Source organism: Lytechinus pictus, chromosome 3 (assembly GCF_037042905.1).
Source record: "Lytechinus pictus isolate F3 Inbred chromosome 3, Lp3.0, whole genome shotgun sequence".
Taxonomy (NCBI): Eukaryota; Metazoa; Echinodermata; class Echinoidea; order Temnopleuroida; family Toxopneustidae; genus Lytechinus; species Lytechinus pictus.
Genome location: NC_087247.1, coordinates 12,989,783 through 13,009,103, shown reverse-complemented (window position 1 = coordinate 13,009,103; position 19,321 = coordinate 12,989,783). Strand labels below are relative to the sequence as shown.

The 19,321-nt window shown below is 34.9% G+C and overlaps 1 protein-coding gene across 1 annotated transcript; it reads right to left on the bottom strand.

Moving 5' to 3' along the window:
• Positions 1-9,140: 9,140 nt before the first annotated feature.
• Positions 9,141-18,692, bottom strand: LOC129257800 (translocon-associated protein subunit delta-like; the record flags this gene model as incomplete). Its single annotated transcript, XM_064096410.1, has 5 exons — positions 9,141-10,832; positions 14,015-14,077; positions 15,991-16,080; positions 17,595-17,666; positions 18,564-18,692. Coding segments are annotated over 5 exons (459 nt in total), but the record flags the coding sequence as incomplete, so codon positions are not given.
• Positions 18,693-19,321: the final 629 nt, after the last annotated feature.

The following is a 19,321-nucleotide window of genomic DNA, read 5'->3' as shown; positions in this document are numbered from 1 at the left end:
ATAAAAAGGCTTGTTAAAACGCACTTACAAAGTAAATCCCACCCCAGAAAAATGTTGATTTGAATAGATAAAGAAAAATCAAACTGGCATAATGCTGGCATAACATTTCTTATTTTTCACAAAATAGTGACATGCAAATTGCGACAGTCGATGATGTCCCTAACTCACTATTTCTTTTGTCTTTTATTGTTTGCATTATACAATATATCATTTTTTACAGATTTGACAAGAAGGACCAACTTGACTGAACTATATAGTATTAAACAATGCTAATTTCACGTGTTCAGAGAGGAATTAATCGTTTCATTTGTCAATGAGGAGACATTTTGAATATTTCATATAATAAAATACAAAAGAAATAGTGAGTGGATGATGTCATCAGTCTCCTCATTTGCATATTGACCAGGATGTGCATATACCTGTTTAGTGAAATTAAGCAAAACTTTAAAATCTCATAACTTCCTTATTTGACATCCGATTTTGATGAAATTTTCAGTGTTATGCTTGTTGGATTTTCTCTTTTCATTCAAATCAACTCTTTGTTGGGAGTGGACTTGTCCTTTAAGAGCGGATTAACATCCCAGCGTTGGTGTCCAGATTGTTGGGACTGGGGGACCATGGGCGGATCTAGCTTTTTTCCCCAAGGAGGGGGGGGGGGAGATTAACAAGCAAAAAAAAGCTTCACTACAAAATGAAGGTCATGCTGGTAATGAGAAATTTTGTTAAAAGCGGTGAAGCAAAAAAAAAAAGGTTTACTATAAGGTAATTTTGGGTTTGCTCCAAAAGGTAGGTCATTATTTTCTTTACCTGGCAGCCCAAGGGAAAAGGGTTAAACCCCTAACCCCTCCCATAGATCCACCACTGCTATACTCCTTTCATAAAATGACAATTAATGTTTTTGTTTTTTAAGCCAGATATGACTGAATAAAGATCTTAATACTAAAGGAAGGATGAGAGTTTCTAAACGAATGATTTTCAGAGAAACGTGTAAATCACGATTCGGAGCCGATCGAGGTTATTATAACATAATAATGTCAGTTATGGTTGGAAATCTATCCGGATATGACTTGTATGGGCCTATTACTGATAAATTCTAGGTGATCAATTTACTCACAATGACGGTCAATAGCCGATACACAGCTAGGCCTACGACCAAAACAAACATCACGAATCAGAAATATAACCGAAACCGTGACAAACAGTGTTGTTTACTCCGTGAACTTTTTTTTTGTCAAGCCTGAAAAGTACAGGAGTCTCGCACAGTAAAAAAAGGGGGAAAAATAACACATTGTTTAAGCCTGTCACTCTAACATAGGCGGATCCAAGTGGGGGCCCGAGGGGCCTGCCCCCCCCCCTTTATTGGCGGAGCAAAAAAAAAGGGGAAAAAAGTAAAGAAAGAAAAAAGGAAGGAAAAGAAAAGAGAAAAAAGGAGAGGAGGAAGACGAGTGAATAAAATAAGATGAGAGGAAGACTTGGAATAAAAAATGTCATGTCACTATATAACATTTTCGCTTGCGCTTCGCGCTCGCATTGCCTGTTAGGTGATTCACATATCTTGTTCAACATGGAACTTAAATATCAAGTTTGGAAGTCAATATACAAAACATATTTCTCCTCGTAAATCGAACTTTCATTAATTTGTGTGATTTACAAATTGTTTTTAAAAAAGTGCTCTGTAAAAATGTTAGTTTTACGGTCGGAATATTAACATTTTCCGCTCGCGCTGCGCGCTCGCGAATTTTTATTTATCAGGCACCTATTATTTTCATGTATTCCATAAAGTTTTCAAAATATCCCTTTTCAGGTCTGATTGTCAAAACGTATCAGCTAGCGCTGCCATGCTTGCATTTTGATTGGCGGGTTATGTATGTCTCAATATTGATTATATAACAAACTACTTAAAATCCCCTTTTCATGACAGTTTATCAAAAATTTCGGCTCGCGATTTGCGCTCGCATTAATGGTTAAAAATATACACAACAAAAAAAGTAAGTCCCCCCTAAATCAAATTGCTGTAACTTTTGAACGGAATTATTTTGAGATATGATATTTCGTAGGTGGTTTTCTATATTAAGCAACCCCTGGTGAAAAATGAGATCGATCGGTTGAGTCATGCATGAATAATTAAAGATTGGATTAAAAATGACAATTTTTGAAAGTCACAAGAGTCGTTTTTCAGATTGTGCAAATAAAAAGTTGGGCAAAAGTTGTTTTTAGGTGAATTTTATGGTGTTATGCTGTTTTACTATCCATCATTTAGCCACTCCACACACAATTTTACGATTGTGATTTTTTGCATGGTCAGCCCCCCCCCCCCCCCCCCACTTTGAAAACCGTTCCGCGGCCCCTGTATTGTGACGTATCATAATAGGGGTTTATGGTAGTATCCTCTACAACTTGTTAGATCATGTTAAAATTTGAAAATGTTGGTGTCTCCCCCGATTATAGGCCCCTCCCCCATTTTAAAATTCTGGATCCACCACTGATTTGTCCATAAATTAAACTGATCATGAGAAATTGTTAGGAAAAGAATACATTTATGCAGTATAAAGAGTATTCATTCCTAAGTTTTCGAATGTGCTCGCTCAACCATGAAAATGTTTAAAGTTCGGAAAGTGTGTGGTGATAGAAATGATGGATGATAAAAACAATAGCAATTAAAGTCACATTTGAAACCGAATTTGCCCCCAATATTCACTTTATTACCCTTTAAAATGAGTCTGTGACATTGAAAATACAAATTTTCCCACTTTTTTTTTCAATTTTCAATTTATTTTATTTCATTTTCAACAGAACAAAGTAATGTGGTCAAAATAATTACAGTGAACTTATATAGACAAAATAAATTCAGGCATGTTCAGTATATGATATCTATCTATAAGTTAAAGTAAAACAAAACAGAGTATTATATACAAGCAAAATATCATAACCATTATAAAATAAAATTCTGAGAAAATGGAGGGATCCACTAAAAAGCAGTGCTTGTATTGTGTGGACCCCTCTAAATACTTTGATGCGTGCTCACTCATCCATGAATAAACAAATCGATTTCATTTTTGCACAGAATTCTGCCCATAGATTGATAAACATTACTGCCAAATGACATTGTTAAAGACAGCCTTGAAAAAAAGTTCCACCATATTGAATAAGGGGTTACTTATTCTTAAACATATATATGCACCGCCATAATGTACACAAGTCTATGAGAGAAGAAGTCAAAATTTTAACAAATATGAAATGGGGGTTTGTTTAATGAAACTTCGCACATGGCTCCAGAGTAACACTATCCAAAAGGCGCGCACACCAAAATAACCATTCGATACGGCACAGAGTGGGGCCAAGGCATTGAACTTTCTTCTCATTTGCATAATTTTCGAATATTGTGTGCTCACTGATGCATTAAACATCGGGATTTTCATAAAAATCCAATCAAATGAACTATGCAAGGAGGTTTTTGACAGATATCCATAGTTACAAATTGCATTTTTTCCAATAACGTAAAAAAAGAGCTAATCACATTCCACATGTTCATTCAAGCGTGAATGTTTAATTAAACGCCTTTGAATCATTGAAGCATGTTAATTGGTCATGAAAATAACGAAAAAGTTGAGAAAAGATCATTTTCAGTTACCAAAATGTAATAATACATGCCTATGATATTTGAAAATCGTATTTTTTGTTTTCAATAAATGTTCATTGAACCGTAAAACGATGAATATTGTTGTAGATACTCTTCCCAAAAATAACTGTCATCATATTCTATCATTTTTATTGCTAGAAATGTGTAAAAAATCAAATTATAGCAAATTTGGACTTGTGTCTATTCAACCGTGAAATTTAGCCAAAAAAGTTGTATTGTCTTTTAGAAAGTACCTTTTACAAGCCTTCTGACTATTTTTCATGATCAGAATGTGGAATTAGTTCCAATAAAATGGAATCAAAGTAATGATATTTGGCTTGTGACTTTTGAAAAGTGACATTTTTGCCTTTTGACGATGCTCACTGAAGCATGACGTAAAATACGTCCATAACATTCACTCAGAGGATAGCTTATAAAATTACTTACACGCTCATGTAAAAATATATTAAAAACTCGCATTGGTTCGGAAATTATTGATGTTTGTTTAAGGGGGGGACTTACTTTTGTTGTTGTGTATATATCAACTGATTACTGATGCATCCTATTCATAATAAAAAAAGTGCTTGAAATGTACAGTGTTCAGGCCATAATATCATCAGATTCCGCGCCCTCATTATGCATTAATAAATAAGATATCAATTTGATAATTAAATTGTTCCTTTTGTTTAATCTCGCGCTTAGCAAGATGAATAGGAAGATATATAGTCATCATATTTATAATGATAGCCCGTCCTAAGGATGTCACGGTCCTATGTCTCAAACTCAAAGTAATAATGAAAAATATCAGCCTTTTATCAAGTGCGATTTATATTCACTTTACAATTTTCCTACAAAGTGTTTGAAATATAAAGTTGAAATTGACCCCCTTTTTCAGATCGGAATATCAAATATTTTAAGTTCGCGCTTCGCGCTTGCTTTTATTTTCATGATAAAAGATGTATTTAGAATGCCTAGATTCTAAGTCTCAATTTGGAACACGAGCGCGCATGTTCATTCAGTTATCCAGTTTCAGATCACAATATCAAAAATTTTCTGCTCGCCCTTTGTGCTCGAATTATAATTGTAGGAAGATCCTCCCTTTCTCATCCCTTTCATGATTTACAAAACATGAATAGAGTGTCCCTTTCTAGGTCTAAAACTAGAATTTTTCGCATCAATTGGTTAGTTATAAAGCTATCCTGTTCATGATTACAAAGATTGATTAAAATTTTCCATTCTTTATGTAGAAATGTCAAAATTTTTCAGCTCGCTTCGCGCTCGCATTATTTGATTGTTGAAATATGTAACGTTTTCATGGCTAACTGCACGCAGTCTTTAACAGGTAGGCCTACCTTTCCAATCAGTTCAAAACGTGTATAAAAAAAATCTGCTCGCTCTTCGCGTTCGTAGTAATTATTGCAGGCACATTTTTTTTTTCAGAATGTTCAAATTTTAGGAAAAAATACATTCAATTTCAAATTTTTTTTTTATAAAATAAGGATTTGATATTATATATTTATGTTGATTTAAAGAATAAAGCTAAGAAGTGACTTATAGGACTACCCCCTTCAAAGAAACAAACAAAAAATCATCTTCGAGCGGCCGATCGGGGAAAATATGGATGGAAAAAAATTCCGGGCCCCCCTATTGGCGAAGGCTGGATCCGCCCCTGCTCTAACAACAAGTTGTTTAAACTTTTTTTTGTTATTGTTTAAAATTTTTAAACAACTTGTTTAAAAAGTTTAAACAGTTGTTTAAACAGTTTGAACAGTTGTTTAAAAGTTTAAACAATTGTTTAATAAGTTTAAACAATAGTTGTTAGAGTGACGTTCTTAAACAACATGCTTAAAATTTTAAGCAGCGTTCTTACAGTGCGATCACCGTCGAACTCGTTGTATTTCTCTTTTTTTCCTTCATCCATTTTTTTTTCTCTATCGTGTATATAGCTTAACTATTGCCTCCAATAATTAAGCTATACACGACCGAGATAAAATGTGGACTCCCCCGATAAAATATATGTAATAAGTGTTGCAATATGGGTAGAGAACCTGACTAGATATTGAGTATTTGAGGACTTGAAGTGGGGCTATATTTAGGCTGCTGGTTGCCGATGCCCTCTAAATGTGGTTTAATTCTGCCAAGAAAGCGCTTTTATATAATGTAATAAAACAAAACATTTCAATTGCAAAAATAACCCTTTATTTCTAACATTATCTGTGAGTGCATAAATTAAATAGCTAAATTTACTCCAAGATCAGAGAGAGAAGACGATTTTATTGTCTTTGTCCCTTTATAGATTCCAAATTATTTTTCAATCAGAATTTAACTCAAATGTTTTTTTGTTGGTCTTTATTTATTCACCCATTAACTCCTCCCTTCCCGCTTTAACCCCTCTTTTTTTGTCCCGGTCTCCTTTTGCACCATTCTAACACTATATAGCACCCGGGGTCAGTGGCGACGTAGCTAGGATTTTTTTCCGGGGGGGGGGACACTGGGGGTCCTTGCTTTTTAATGGGGGGCAATTTGTTTTTCTGTGTATGTGACAGGTTCGGATGCAGCTTTCACCAACAGGGGAGGGGGCCCAAAATAATATTCACCCATATCTTCCTCGATCGGCCGCTCAAAGTTTTTTGTTTGTTTCTTTGAAGGGATAGTCCTCACAGTCACTTCTTAGCTTTATCGTTATAAAACAACATAAATATGAAATAAGCCCAATTTTTTTTGGTTGAAATTTCATGTATTTTGTCTTGAAAATTTAACATTATGTGCAATAATTTGTGATCCAGAACAAGATGCGTATATGTTCAACTAGATAATTATTGCGAGCGCCGAGCGCCAATTAGGAACCTATTAAGGATGACTGTTAGCAGTAACCATGAAGACGATACATATTTTAGCAATTAAGCTGAAAAATCTTGACATTTCGACCTAAAAATTGCGATTCTAAGCACTTTTTGTAATCATGAAAGGAAAGGTATATAACTGAACAATAATGAGAGCGCAAATCGCGAGCGGAAGAAAATTGAGATTTTAGACCTAAAAAATGGGACACTCTATGAATAGAATGGGTAATTTGAGTACCTTCCTACATTAATAATACGAGCGTGAAGCACGAGCAGAAAAGTGTTGATATTCATGAATTTCATGAATTCCTATAACTAAATGTTTCACCGCTTAGGAATAATAGGAAGATAGTCATCATTTTCATATGGTGACAAAATGTCCTTATTGTCCCGGTCTTAGGTTAAAATAATAAATACCACGCTATCATTAAACATATTAATGAATTAGAAAAAAAAATCAAAATGTTATTTTCTTATTCATTAATCTCATATGTTTAATGATAGCGTAGAATTTGTTGATATTAAGGCATGAACACTGGACATATTTTTACATGTTTTAAGCATTTTTTTCGCGAATGTTTTTTTATAAACTGTAATGAAAAGGGAATTTTAAGTAGCTTGTTATAGAGTTAATATAGCTGATAGACCTACATTTGATAATCACGCCTGAGAAGAGATAATTTAAGAACTTTATGGAATACACGAAGACAATAGGACCGGCTCGCGCGAGCGGCTCCTCGGGCCTTGGATCCGCTTATGTGATTTTCCTGTTTCAAATCTGTGCTCTCATTGTCAAAGAAATATGTATAACACTTAAGCAAGAAATGTAAATGATGCTGTAACTTTATTATAGGCCCTACCATTTTTTTTTTCCAGCAGCAGAATATTTGTTCAGGGGGGGGGGGCACCTGGGGGGGGGGGGTTGGGACATCAAACCTCTGGGGGCACTTGCCGCCAGCCCCCGCCCCCCCCCCCCCCCCCCGTAGCTACACTCCTGCACTGGGTACATATACCGTACCCTACATTCATATCTTTATTAAAAAATGATCGAAGTATAAGGGCAGATGTTTTGATGTGTAGAAGAATAAAGTACTTTCTGAATCGGCGGTGATTAGCATAAATAAAGTAGCAAGTGTTATATCCAATATAGGTACCACATAAGACCATAGGAACTATTAAAATGGAAAACAATTGAACTCACCTACAATTGTTCATTGCATGTTGCTTTAATATTTCAATAAGAGAACAAAAACATTTTCAATCTCGTCATGAAATCCTACATAAATCCAAAATGTGAAGTTTAAATCAGGACACCGAGTTTGAAAGTATATCCTCCTAGCTATGGCACTCCTACTTCCCTGGTATAATCATGGGCGTGCGGGAAATATAATATTAATTCGAAAGCTCTTATATTGAGTGAATGGAGTGTGCGTGTAGTATATTTAGTTAGAACTTTGTTTATCTATCGAACGCTTTCTTACTTCCTCCTTCCTTCAGGTTATTTCTTTAACCCTTCTGCTGTTCCTTTACTCGCCTTTCTTGTGACCTCCTTTAAAGTTAACTCTCTTCTTCGTTCTTATCAGCAATGAATATAAATTTATGAAGTATATATATATTTTTTAATGTTAATAAGCAGACCAATTTATGGTTATTTTTGTAATTTGAAATCAAATTTAATTGCTCAATAGATTAATTCAACTTGGTACTGGATTTTAGAGAAAGCACCATCAATGCCCCCCCCCCTTAGCTTGACATGCATTTCTGCCGTTTCTCACCTATTACCACCCCTCCCCCTCTCTCTTTCTGAGTAACAACACTTCCTTCGTGATTCTTTCGTGCCCTATTATATTGGTTTATATTTTTTTTAGTCACTCTTTATCAGATTCAATTTTCCACATATTTTTTTCAAAAATTATCTTTTGTTCTCGTCCCCCTCTCTCACACACTCCCACACCTGCAATCTTGTTCAAATTGAATTTCCTTCATATATGTATAAACATATTTAAAAAAAATCCCTTTATCATCCTCTTCACTTCCTTATAATTCTCTCTCCCGTCCCTCTCTCTTGCACACACACACACACACCCACTCTTATTTTGAATCATAGGCCTTTACACAGCTGTAAAAACGCTGTTAACTTTTGAACAATTGTTTAAAATTTCTAAAACAACTTGTTTAAAAGTTTAAACAATAGTTGTTAGTGTGATAGGCTTAAACAATGTTGCTTAAAAATTTTAAGTGTATTTCAAAATTCCCTTTCCCTTCTTTTTTCTCTCTCTACCCACCCATCCCCCCTCTCTCTCTCTCTCTCTCGCACACACACACAGAGTATTTATTGTAACCTAACACACCCTCACTCATTCTTGTTCTCTCCATGTACATATATATATTTCAGATTGCAAAGTGTTATGCGATTTTTATACAACTAGATGGCTATTTTCATCCAATTCAATGTGGATGAGATTATTTCCTTCATTGGCAAACATAAATAAAGTTATATAGAAGATATGAATAAAATATTTTGATTTCCTTATGTCTCTTTATTATGTAATAATAATATCTTGTAATCTTGTATATTTGTAGATGTATGTATTTTGATTGTACTGATTTTGTATGTTTTTTACTCGATATGTGGAAAATAAATTGAATTGAATTGAAAACAAGTCTCACACAATATATAGTTTAAATCCTGAAAATTTAATTCTGACATAGTTTGGTCCAAATACCAACTGATATAACACGATGATAAAATTCCAGAATTACATTCCCGCCTCTCTGTATTTTAAATAAAGTTCTAAGAATGAATGAGAAAGACACAAAATGTTCTCATATACCAGTGATCAAAATTTTTATTTTGGGAGGACTTTAAGCCATCACTGAAAAGCCATTTTTTTAAACCAAACAGTTTATCACTATTAGCACGATACACGTTTCATATCAAGTTATTAATCAAACCATAAATCAAGAAATGCTATGACAATAAAGCATACAATAACTGTCCACAAGCAATTGTTTTATAAATTGGGAAAGCCTGACAATTGAGATTTCTGACTTTGCGACTATGAACGCAAAAGGCGCCACTCTCGATGCCTGGGAAGTGCGAGCTAGCAACATCATCATATCAATAGAGAACCTACAGAGATATTCATTTGAGTCCATACCTGATATGAATTATGAAATGTCAAAGGTCAATCCAAGTGTCACAAGCACTTTCCAACCAGAAATGTATGAGTATATAACTGCATATAATTATTATCTGTCTTTTTGCCGTTTTGATCTTATTTGCAGAAGGAACACATTTCTCATTAGGACCATGCCCCCCCCCCTAATGCAACAGGAAAACATTGGGAGAAAATAAAGTATTCATAGAAGAATTTTTACACCATCTATCTATATTCATATCACTATTTTATCTATACTATCTTCATGCTTCACAAATCAGATGATGGAAAAGTGTACCTCCGACATGCCTAGTTTCTACATTAATTACATTTCTTTCATAGGGGACAAAGTACATGCATTCTCTTAATCTATGGACATAATACCTTTACTAAATATTCGAATATGTTCTTTTCAACTAATTCAAACTTCAAAGATCTTTAAATAAAAACATTTTAAAATGGTGACATGATACAGACAAAATTGCATACATAACTCAAACTCATAAATTTTGTGTTTTTACTCAATCTGAAGAAGCTTTAATATGCCATTTCATCTTGGACCATTTATATACCTTTTTCCAACAATTGAAATCAGAAAGCTGAATTGCAAAATGAACCTCATCTTAAATACTGTGTTCATTTCATTTGAATAAACCTGTAATTATTGCCAAGTTGGCACACAAATTTTTAAATATCACAAGTATATCTAATCTTTATTTAGAAATATTTCATTCCCACTCCCCAGGCACTGTACTTGAGATCTTCATAACTTTATAATTAGACTATAATTCAGTCACGCAGGTACCCAACATGTTTTGCATTTAAATTGTAAGGTAGCTTCACAAAAGCCAAGACCATCGTCTTTCAGCAACACATGCTATCCTATTTAAAAGAATAGAGATGATTAAGCAGGAAAAGACGCTGAAGGGGACTCCGGCTCTTGGCTCGACTTTTGTTAAGATGTCTAAAACCATTTTACCTTTTTGCCCAACTGAAAAAGGTACAATGAGTACAAAGTTTCAGACTATGCTACATGTATTGTGTTTCTATATAGGCTCATGAACTAATCTAAACTATGACGACACTTTATTTTAAGGAAGATCATTATGACTGAATATTCTTTTTTGTAGCGAATGCTGCATACCATACAAGGCCAGCTATTCCTGTAGCAATGATCTCTGTACTAACCCAAGGTCCTGTTGAAACACCCTGGTAAATAAAGAGACAAAAATAAATCAATTAATCCACTCCAATAGTAATTTGCTATAGCATCTTTCCTTTTGGTTACAAAGTACTACACACACACACACACACACACACTACTCCATGTTTGGGCCATTAAAAATAATAATACAACACTTCAGAATGATCAACTTAGTCAATGCAATCCATTGTCCGCTAATAGTAAAATAAATAGGATTTCATGACTTTCTTGAACTCAACATTACCATGAAATTACAGCATCTAATTTGTAAGAGAATATAAACTGTGTTGCATTCTCTCATTTGCTTGAATTCTAGATGTATTCTAATTTCATGACAACATGTGCATCACTATTTTTCTCAATTATGACAAAGATAATAATTCACATCATGACATTACAAATAGCATGTGAATTACGACAACATGAAATTGACAGCTGCACAACAAGAATACTCCAATTATGTAGTGCACAGACATTTTTTAGGAGTCTCTCACCCTGGACTATTTAAATAAAAAAAATAAGTTCTTACAAAACTATTAAAAGAATTTGAAAAGCTCATGGTATTTTTTTTAAAACCTGGATTTACACATTTTGAAAATCATTTCAAATGATTTCATTCTAAGGTCACAACCCCCTAAATTAGCCTGCTCGGCGACAGGGCAGCAAGTTTTGAGTCAATTTCGCCCGGGCACCATCAAATTTTTTGGAATTGCAGCTCAAGATTAAAGTGCAGAGTTAAAATTCTAGCGGCGCCTGCTCACTTTTCACTCGCCGCCCTAAATAGGCTCGGAGCCTGGGTGGTCGCCGTCCAGGCGCCTTCGAACAGTTTAGGTAAAAATTGAACTTGTTGGATCAAAGGCTGTCGAGCGGTCATCAGCTAGTCGCTAGCCGCTGAGAGATCGCAACAAATTCGAGATCGGCCGAGCGATTACTTAAAACTAATCTTAACTAATCGGTCGGTTGCAGCTCTGAGTTGTGACTGAAGCCTAATATACACAATAAATCTTGACATCAATTCCAGGGAAATGTTTCATAAAGCATCTTGTCTGTGATTTTCAATGACAAATTTGCTCTGAGCCAATCAGATGCAAGGTTTTCAATAGCTTGTAACAATTAGGCAGTGAAAATCACTGACAATTTGTGTCATGAGAACGCATACTGCGAGCTGTGTATCAAAGTAATTCTATATGAATTTCTCATAGCGATTGTTTCTATTTCTGTTAGTTATTATTAACATATAAAATATATAAATCAATTCATTGCTAACACCCTACACTCTGAGCATTCTCAGTATTCCCTATTCAAATATGCCTATCATTCACTCATCTTCTTCAAATATTAGTACACAAAGATGTTTTCTCTTAACTCTACAGTATATTATTAAAAGCAATTCACTCATATGCTGATGATGTTTGTGCTCACTCGTATGCTATTATGTGCCACAACTCCTAACTTTATTTCCTGGATATATTTGCATGTATATTTGTCATTAATAAACTCAAGTAATCCTTCATCAATTGATGCTAAGTGTCTTCTAACCACTTCACCAGGTACATTGTAAGTATAAATGATCTCACAACCACTTCAAGTGTCTGCTAGACAAGACATTGAGACCCAAACAAAGTTTATCAATAATTGCTGATTGTAAACAGGAGTTCTTTGCCAAGTAACAGATACAGAAATAATCACTATTTGAATAGAATAGAAACTCCTTAATAATACAAGGCTTGCAGTAGGCCTGTGGGTGTTTCATAAAGCAGTTTGTAAGTTACAAGCAACTTTACGAATGACTGGTGATCCTTTCATAGAACTGAATCAATACCTGTGAAATTTTGGTGCACATGATTTACCACAAGATAGTATCACCAGTTTTTCACAAAGTCGCTCATAACATTTGAACAGCTTTGTGTTCCGGTTCCATGACATTTGCTCCAGTGACAGTTGGAAAATCTGCACATTAAGCCAAACATTAAACCTAACCTCCAAAACTAAATAAATCCTAATCATTATCTTTACATTATTCTGAACAAAAAAACTATGCAATCCTAACTCTAACCCTATGCCCTCTGAATATTGCAGGAGCAAATGACGTGTCACCTTGTGAAAAATCCCACCTGGAATTGATATTAAGATCAACTGTGTCTGAACTCTGAAGGAACTGATAGTCTAGCTTCACTAATTTTTACAAAGCAAACATCAATAATTAAGATATTGGTTAAATCACAGAGAGGCTATAGCCCATCACATCAATGGGTTTCAGAATCCAAAGCCACAAAATGGCAAAAGAAAGACCAATGAAAAGGAGATGGTATTAAACAAACTTCCCATTTTTCACGAATGTCCTTCATAACGATTGGCTTGTTCACAAAGAAGCTAAATGAAGTATACATCAAAGTATTAAATGACTGGAGAAATCATACAGCCACACTAGTCTGCTGGGCAAACCCTTCGCTCGAGTTAAGGGTCTGAATGTGCAGCCTACTCATGCCTTGTGTACTGAAGGCTCTCTCGTTTTGTATGTGCTAGTCTTTGCGTGGAGGCACACTTGTTGATCAAAGTTCCAATGAGGGTCTGTGCCTGCAGACTACAGCCACACATAGATCCTTGGGTGATAACCCGGTAAACTGGGGATAATCTGAACATGGTGTTATCTGTGTGTGGCTGAGTGAGATACACACAGACACACACCATGTTCAGATTATCCCCCGCTTGCCGGGACATTCCCAGTGGGGTTTGTGTGTGGCTGTGTGACTGGTCCAGTCATTTCAAATCTTGATGTTAATTTTCTGTAGCTTCTTTGTGATTGAGCCAATCATTTCAACATGCATATGAAGGTCATGTCTAATGAGCTGGGAATCTTGTTTAATCCCATCACATTTTCATTAATCATTCTCTTGCCATTTCGCAACTTTGGATTCTGACACCAATTGATGTGAGGGGCTATAGCCTCTCTGTGATTGAACCAATCTCTTATTATTGACATGTGCTTCGCAAAGATTATTGAAGCTAGATTGTGTAAAAAAAATTGATCATTTAGACTGAGTGGAATTTGTGCAGTGCCCTTGTAAAGTTTTATCATTTTCTTTTGGAACAAAAGGAGAAATGATACTCATCTACGAAAAAAAATGCATATTCAAATAAATGTAAAGTGCCTGGAATGTTGATGTAATTCATTTTTTTTACTTACTGGATGATCAATGGGAATAGTTATCAAAGGTTTCACTTTAGATTCTTCTCCTGCTCTCAGGGCCTGAAATAATAAGAAAAGATAATAAAGTAAGAGCATATGGTAATGGTATAACATATACATCTTGATTGATAATGCCACCATCTTTTTTACCAGGGGTATGACTGACATCAAATCAAAAGTTGCAAAAGCTCCACAAAAAGCTGACAATTAAAAGTATAACAAAACTGACATCAGCTAAAAAGCTGATCTCTCCCACCTATATAAAAACAACCTCCCACTATATAAAAACAACAAAAGAAACACCACATCCTTTAAAATCAAAATTGAACAAAAACTAATTTGGACACACCCTCCTAATCCTGATGATCATTGAATAAACACGGTAATTATCTTTCTGTCCATTTAACAAATAAATCATTTTACCATGTACATGTACACCTTCATGTACATACATGTAGTTTTGTGATGGTAAGCAAAATGTACATCAAAATGGTGTGTGATATGACTTGTCAACATCATCATTCATCAAATGTTACTGGAAAACTAGAACATTCAACATGCTGATGTATATAAATGTATCTGACTGAATTCCAAGGAAGGAAATCTTCAAACCTCAACTCAAAGGCCATAGGCCTATTTGAAACCAAATAGCATGTAAACATGAGCAGCATTATCCTTCTAACGAATACTTGATCACAATTATTCGTCGCTACCTTGTTGTAAAAAGAGAAGTAACTAGAGAGTCTTGTAAAATATTTCCCTGTTTCGATATATTTTCATCTCTTTTCTCAAGCCTTGTTATTGCCATTCATCACTTTGGTTTCACTTTCATGTTTAAAACTCGCTACACAAAATAAAACATTTTTTCAAATTGACTAACTTTTGAGGAAATAATTGAAATTGCCAGCTCAACTTACATGTTATTTTGAATATTAGCTGAACAAACATAATGGCATATTTTTAGCTCAAAGGTACCATTGATGCATACCAACACAACTCTCATTCTAAAACAGAATGGTGGGGAATGATCAAACTTGAATGAGAAATGATAATAGGTAACAGGATGTGCACCTTTGATGACTCACCTTTTTTCTTCGAATTTGTTTTTTCATTCTACTTAACGAAAAATATCTATTATGATTTTTTTTGCACATGAGTATGCTTATGACTTGTATCCTTTTCTATCAAAATTATCCTTTACAAATTCCCACCTACATGTAAATCAAACCTGAACATTCACAGAGCTGCGAAAAAATTGTGAATTTGAGTATGCACTCACAATGGTGTGACATTTTGCCCCCCCCCCCCCATGGCAAATAATTGTTAACGCTCAATTGTATAAAAAAAATTAAGCTCCTCCTTCTGCAAGAATTAGAAAAAACATTTTGTGTTCAAGAGGACTACACTTTTTGACTAACTTCAGAGTAAAGATTATAACTTGATCCTTTTGGTCACGTATGAATGAGCACCCACCGGCTGCAAACGATTTTCAATTTTAAGTCACAAGTGTACAGGAACAGGGGCCTGTTTCATAAAGGACTTGCAACTGTTGTAACTTTGCCAACTACCATGGTAACCTTGATTATGATTGGCTGCTGAGTCATGTTACCATGGTAGTTGCCATTATGGCAAGGTTACAACAGTTGCAAGTCCTTTATGAAACAGGACCCAGATCCTAGGGAGGAGAAAATGGGCATCAGCCCCCCCCCCCTTCCCAACATTGAGTTAGCTGCAAATAAGTAAATTAGAACATTGGGGGGGGGGGGGGGGGCTACATGAATGCCCGAGCGAGAGAAGATCATTTGTCAAATAGAATTCCACATGAAAATGCTCTCTGTGAAATATTTTGATTTTTGTTGTTGTTGGCTTTTTACAAATACAAACATCTTTATTCTTTTTTAAAAGCCCCCCCCCCCTCACCTTTTTGGGATACACTTGATCATACATGTAAATACTCATTCAATTGTTCTTACCTTTCGGAGTGCACTAAAACCTTCTTCATCATAGATACCAACATTGTAAAGGCCTGCTGGGGCGTCCTTATGATCTGCTTTCCAGCTCACCTAATCAAGAAAACACACAAACAAAATATTGAGTGACAACTGATTAAAAAATTTACTTTAAAATTTTTACTACTGAAAAACGGTCATTATTGAATAATTTGTTTCAGGAATGAAATATGTAAGAAAAGTAAAATGGTATATGAGAACTGTTTGTTTTTAAGTTTTCCTATTTTTTTCCTATCTCTACTTTTAGTTTTTGCTTTGAAAAAACACAAAATGAAATTCAACTAATTTCCTCTTTCCAATTTTTTTCCTCGCTTAGACGAAAAAAAAAAATTGAATGCGTCTTGTTTCCTTGTACTGTTTCGAAATCAGAAAAACAAATTATCTAACAGTACCTTGATCTTATACATATTGAAATTTTCTTAATTGTGTTCCAATTTTCTCAAGATCAGACATACCTGTACAGTTTGGGAAATAATTTATTAGGCCCCTTTCCTACTATACCCCCATTTGGTATGGTCTGATAATTATTGCCCAATCTGTATTTACCAGCACGTGTTGCAAGTTTAACATTAAATTACAAATAGAAAACGAGAAAATGCAATACATTTGAACACGTTCTACATGACATTTGAATTTCAGAAGAAAATAAAATCATAAAAGCAAGGGCCGGCTTATATGCAGGAATGCCAGAATACAGTATCCACTTTTATAAAACACAAGCCCCTAAACAGTCTATGACGCAACTGCTTACTATGACCAAGTAAGCCATTTTTATATTTGTTTGTATATTGATGTTGATTTTGTACATGACGTAAAAGACGCTGAATAATTCACTGTATACTTCAATGGAAGCTTTAACGTGCCATTGACTTGCAGAGATGACGAGAATCATTCAATTGGTTCCATTCAATTGTTCTTAATTTCTTATCCCTGCCCTCCAACTGGTATGTTTGGGGCGTATCTCAGTCAGGAGATGTATCACATCTGCAGGTGCACACTGCTACAACTTTGAAATATGTTATGTCTCAGAAAAAAAAAAGCCATATCATGGCATGTGGTGTCTTACATTTGTTTGAACCCCAGATGCAGACAGTGCACATATGATTTCTTCAAAATATCTTTAAAATCCTTATTAGTTGGGCGCTATCGGTCGGCAGCTTCAACGCAAAAATATCTCACCAAGTTGATACACAAATTTTTTATATGTCGACTTGGTGTATCTTGCCAAGTTGACATAAACACCTTTTTGTATGATGCCAAGTTGACATACACCATTTTTGTTATGTCCTCTTGGAAAGATAACATCCATGTATCACGCCAAGTTAAACATACAACTTTCTCTATCTTGCCAAGTTGACATAAACACCTTTTTCAATTTTGTATGTTGCCAAGTTGACATGCACCATTTTGTTATGTCGTCTTGGAGAGATAACATACATGTATCACGCCAAGGTAACATACAACTTTCTGTATCTCACCATCTCTACAAGTTGATGGCACTTTTAAGCTCTCATAATTTTCCATGTTAATATCAATTTAATTTTTAATAAAGGGATTGAAAATATTACCTGGTATTGATTATCTCCTGAACGTGACACTGGGATCTGCTTTCCGTCCACTTCAGCATTCAAGAAAATATTCTGGAATAAGAAATTCAGAGAAAAGGAGATGCTAACTTCAGGGCAAACTAGTTTCTGAGGCATAATTAATAATTGAACACTTTAACATTATGCCTTCCAAATCTATCTGCAACTTTGCTCTTAAAAAGTCACTATCAAAATATAGAATTGGCATTTTCATATTAGATGTGATTTGAAATGGTACATTACTACATTTAATTTTATTATCAATTACTGCCAAAAATCAAAATAGATTTATGTCCCAGTTCCACACAGTGACACAATATATGTGGCGATAACTTCATAGATATATGTACATATGATGTTACTTTTCCCCCTTCCATTTTAAAGCTAAAGCATAAGAACATTTAGGTGGATGAAAAAATAAGTTCAATTTCATTTTAACAAGAAGAGTACATAATGTACATTTACCATGCATGTTTGAGTCCATAAAGTAAAAGTAAAAATAATTTTCAGAAATATCTTATGGAGCTTTCATCCATTCCCATGTACAGATTTTCATGGTGACACAATATTGCTCCGCAACGATTGCTCTGGGCTTAGTTTCGTCTAAGATGTAGGGCTTGGGTTAGAGTTGCAATAGGTTTTTTTTAATGTTGATTTAGGGTTAGGTTTAGGTTAGGGTATAAAGTTTCTAAACCTAGGGTTGAAGTTGGTCATTCGATTAGTGGGTGGAATTTAGAGCAATTGTTACTGGAGCCAATGTCATGGAAATATTTTAATCAACCCGGCATTGGGACAGCAACCGTGAGAAAATAAGACAACAGCATGCAAAATTGAGCTACCATCTGATGTGACTTGCAATAATTCCTGATTGATGATAAAAGCAATATTGATGGTCTTCGGCTAGCCCTGACCTATAACATCACTGCTTTAACAACAATAATTTGTACTCACTGCGATTTTATTCTTGCAAGACAGCTGAAATTCTACAAGAAACACGGTCTCTGTTGATAGGGCCCCATCTGTGGTCGTGTATACTTTGCTTGTGAAACTTGCACCAATGCAGCTCTCAGCTGACAGAACAAAAGAAAATTAATTCAAAATGACAGGCATAAGAAAGAATTCATGTTTTTATGATCACATTTTCTCAACATGCTTGTAACATGCAAACACTACTGGTATCTAAAATAGTATTTCATTTATTCAGCAACTTTGCAAGCTTGGTAATGTACATTGACCCCTCATGTATAGATATACTGTAGCCTGGAATTCAGCTCATACATGTACGCAGTTAGAATACTATACCAGCAAACTGACTGGGTAATATTAATTGTTGCTACTGCTAGGTTATTACAACTTTTGAAAGCATCTCAAAAGTTATAACGTTTGAGATCAGCTCAGAAAAAGCTCAAGATTAAAGTTATGATTTTAAGCAGGTACCATCTTTTGCCTTGAAATAGATCTCTGCAGAACTTTAGAAGACCGTTTTCAGACAATACTAAATCAGGCCTGACTAAATATGAAGTTGCGACCATTGCCATATTCTGAGCTGGCCTTAAATTTTAACAGCACAGCGATAAAATATAGCTTGCTGATATCTAGTTGATTAATAAAGCATGCTCATGTTCTTTGTACTGATGTAAAAGAAAATCTTGCCAATTGCAACAGGTCTGCTCTGTAAATGGATTTGTCCAGAACCGTATATGTACATG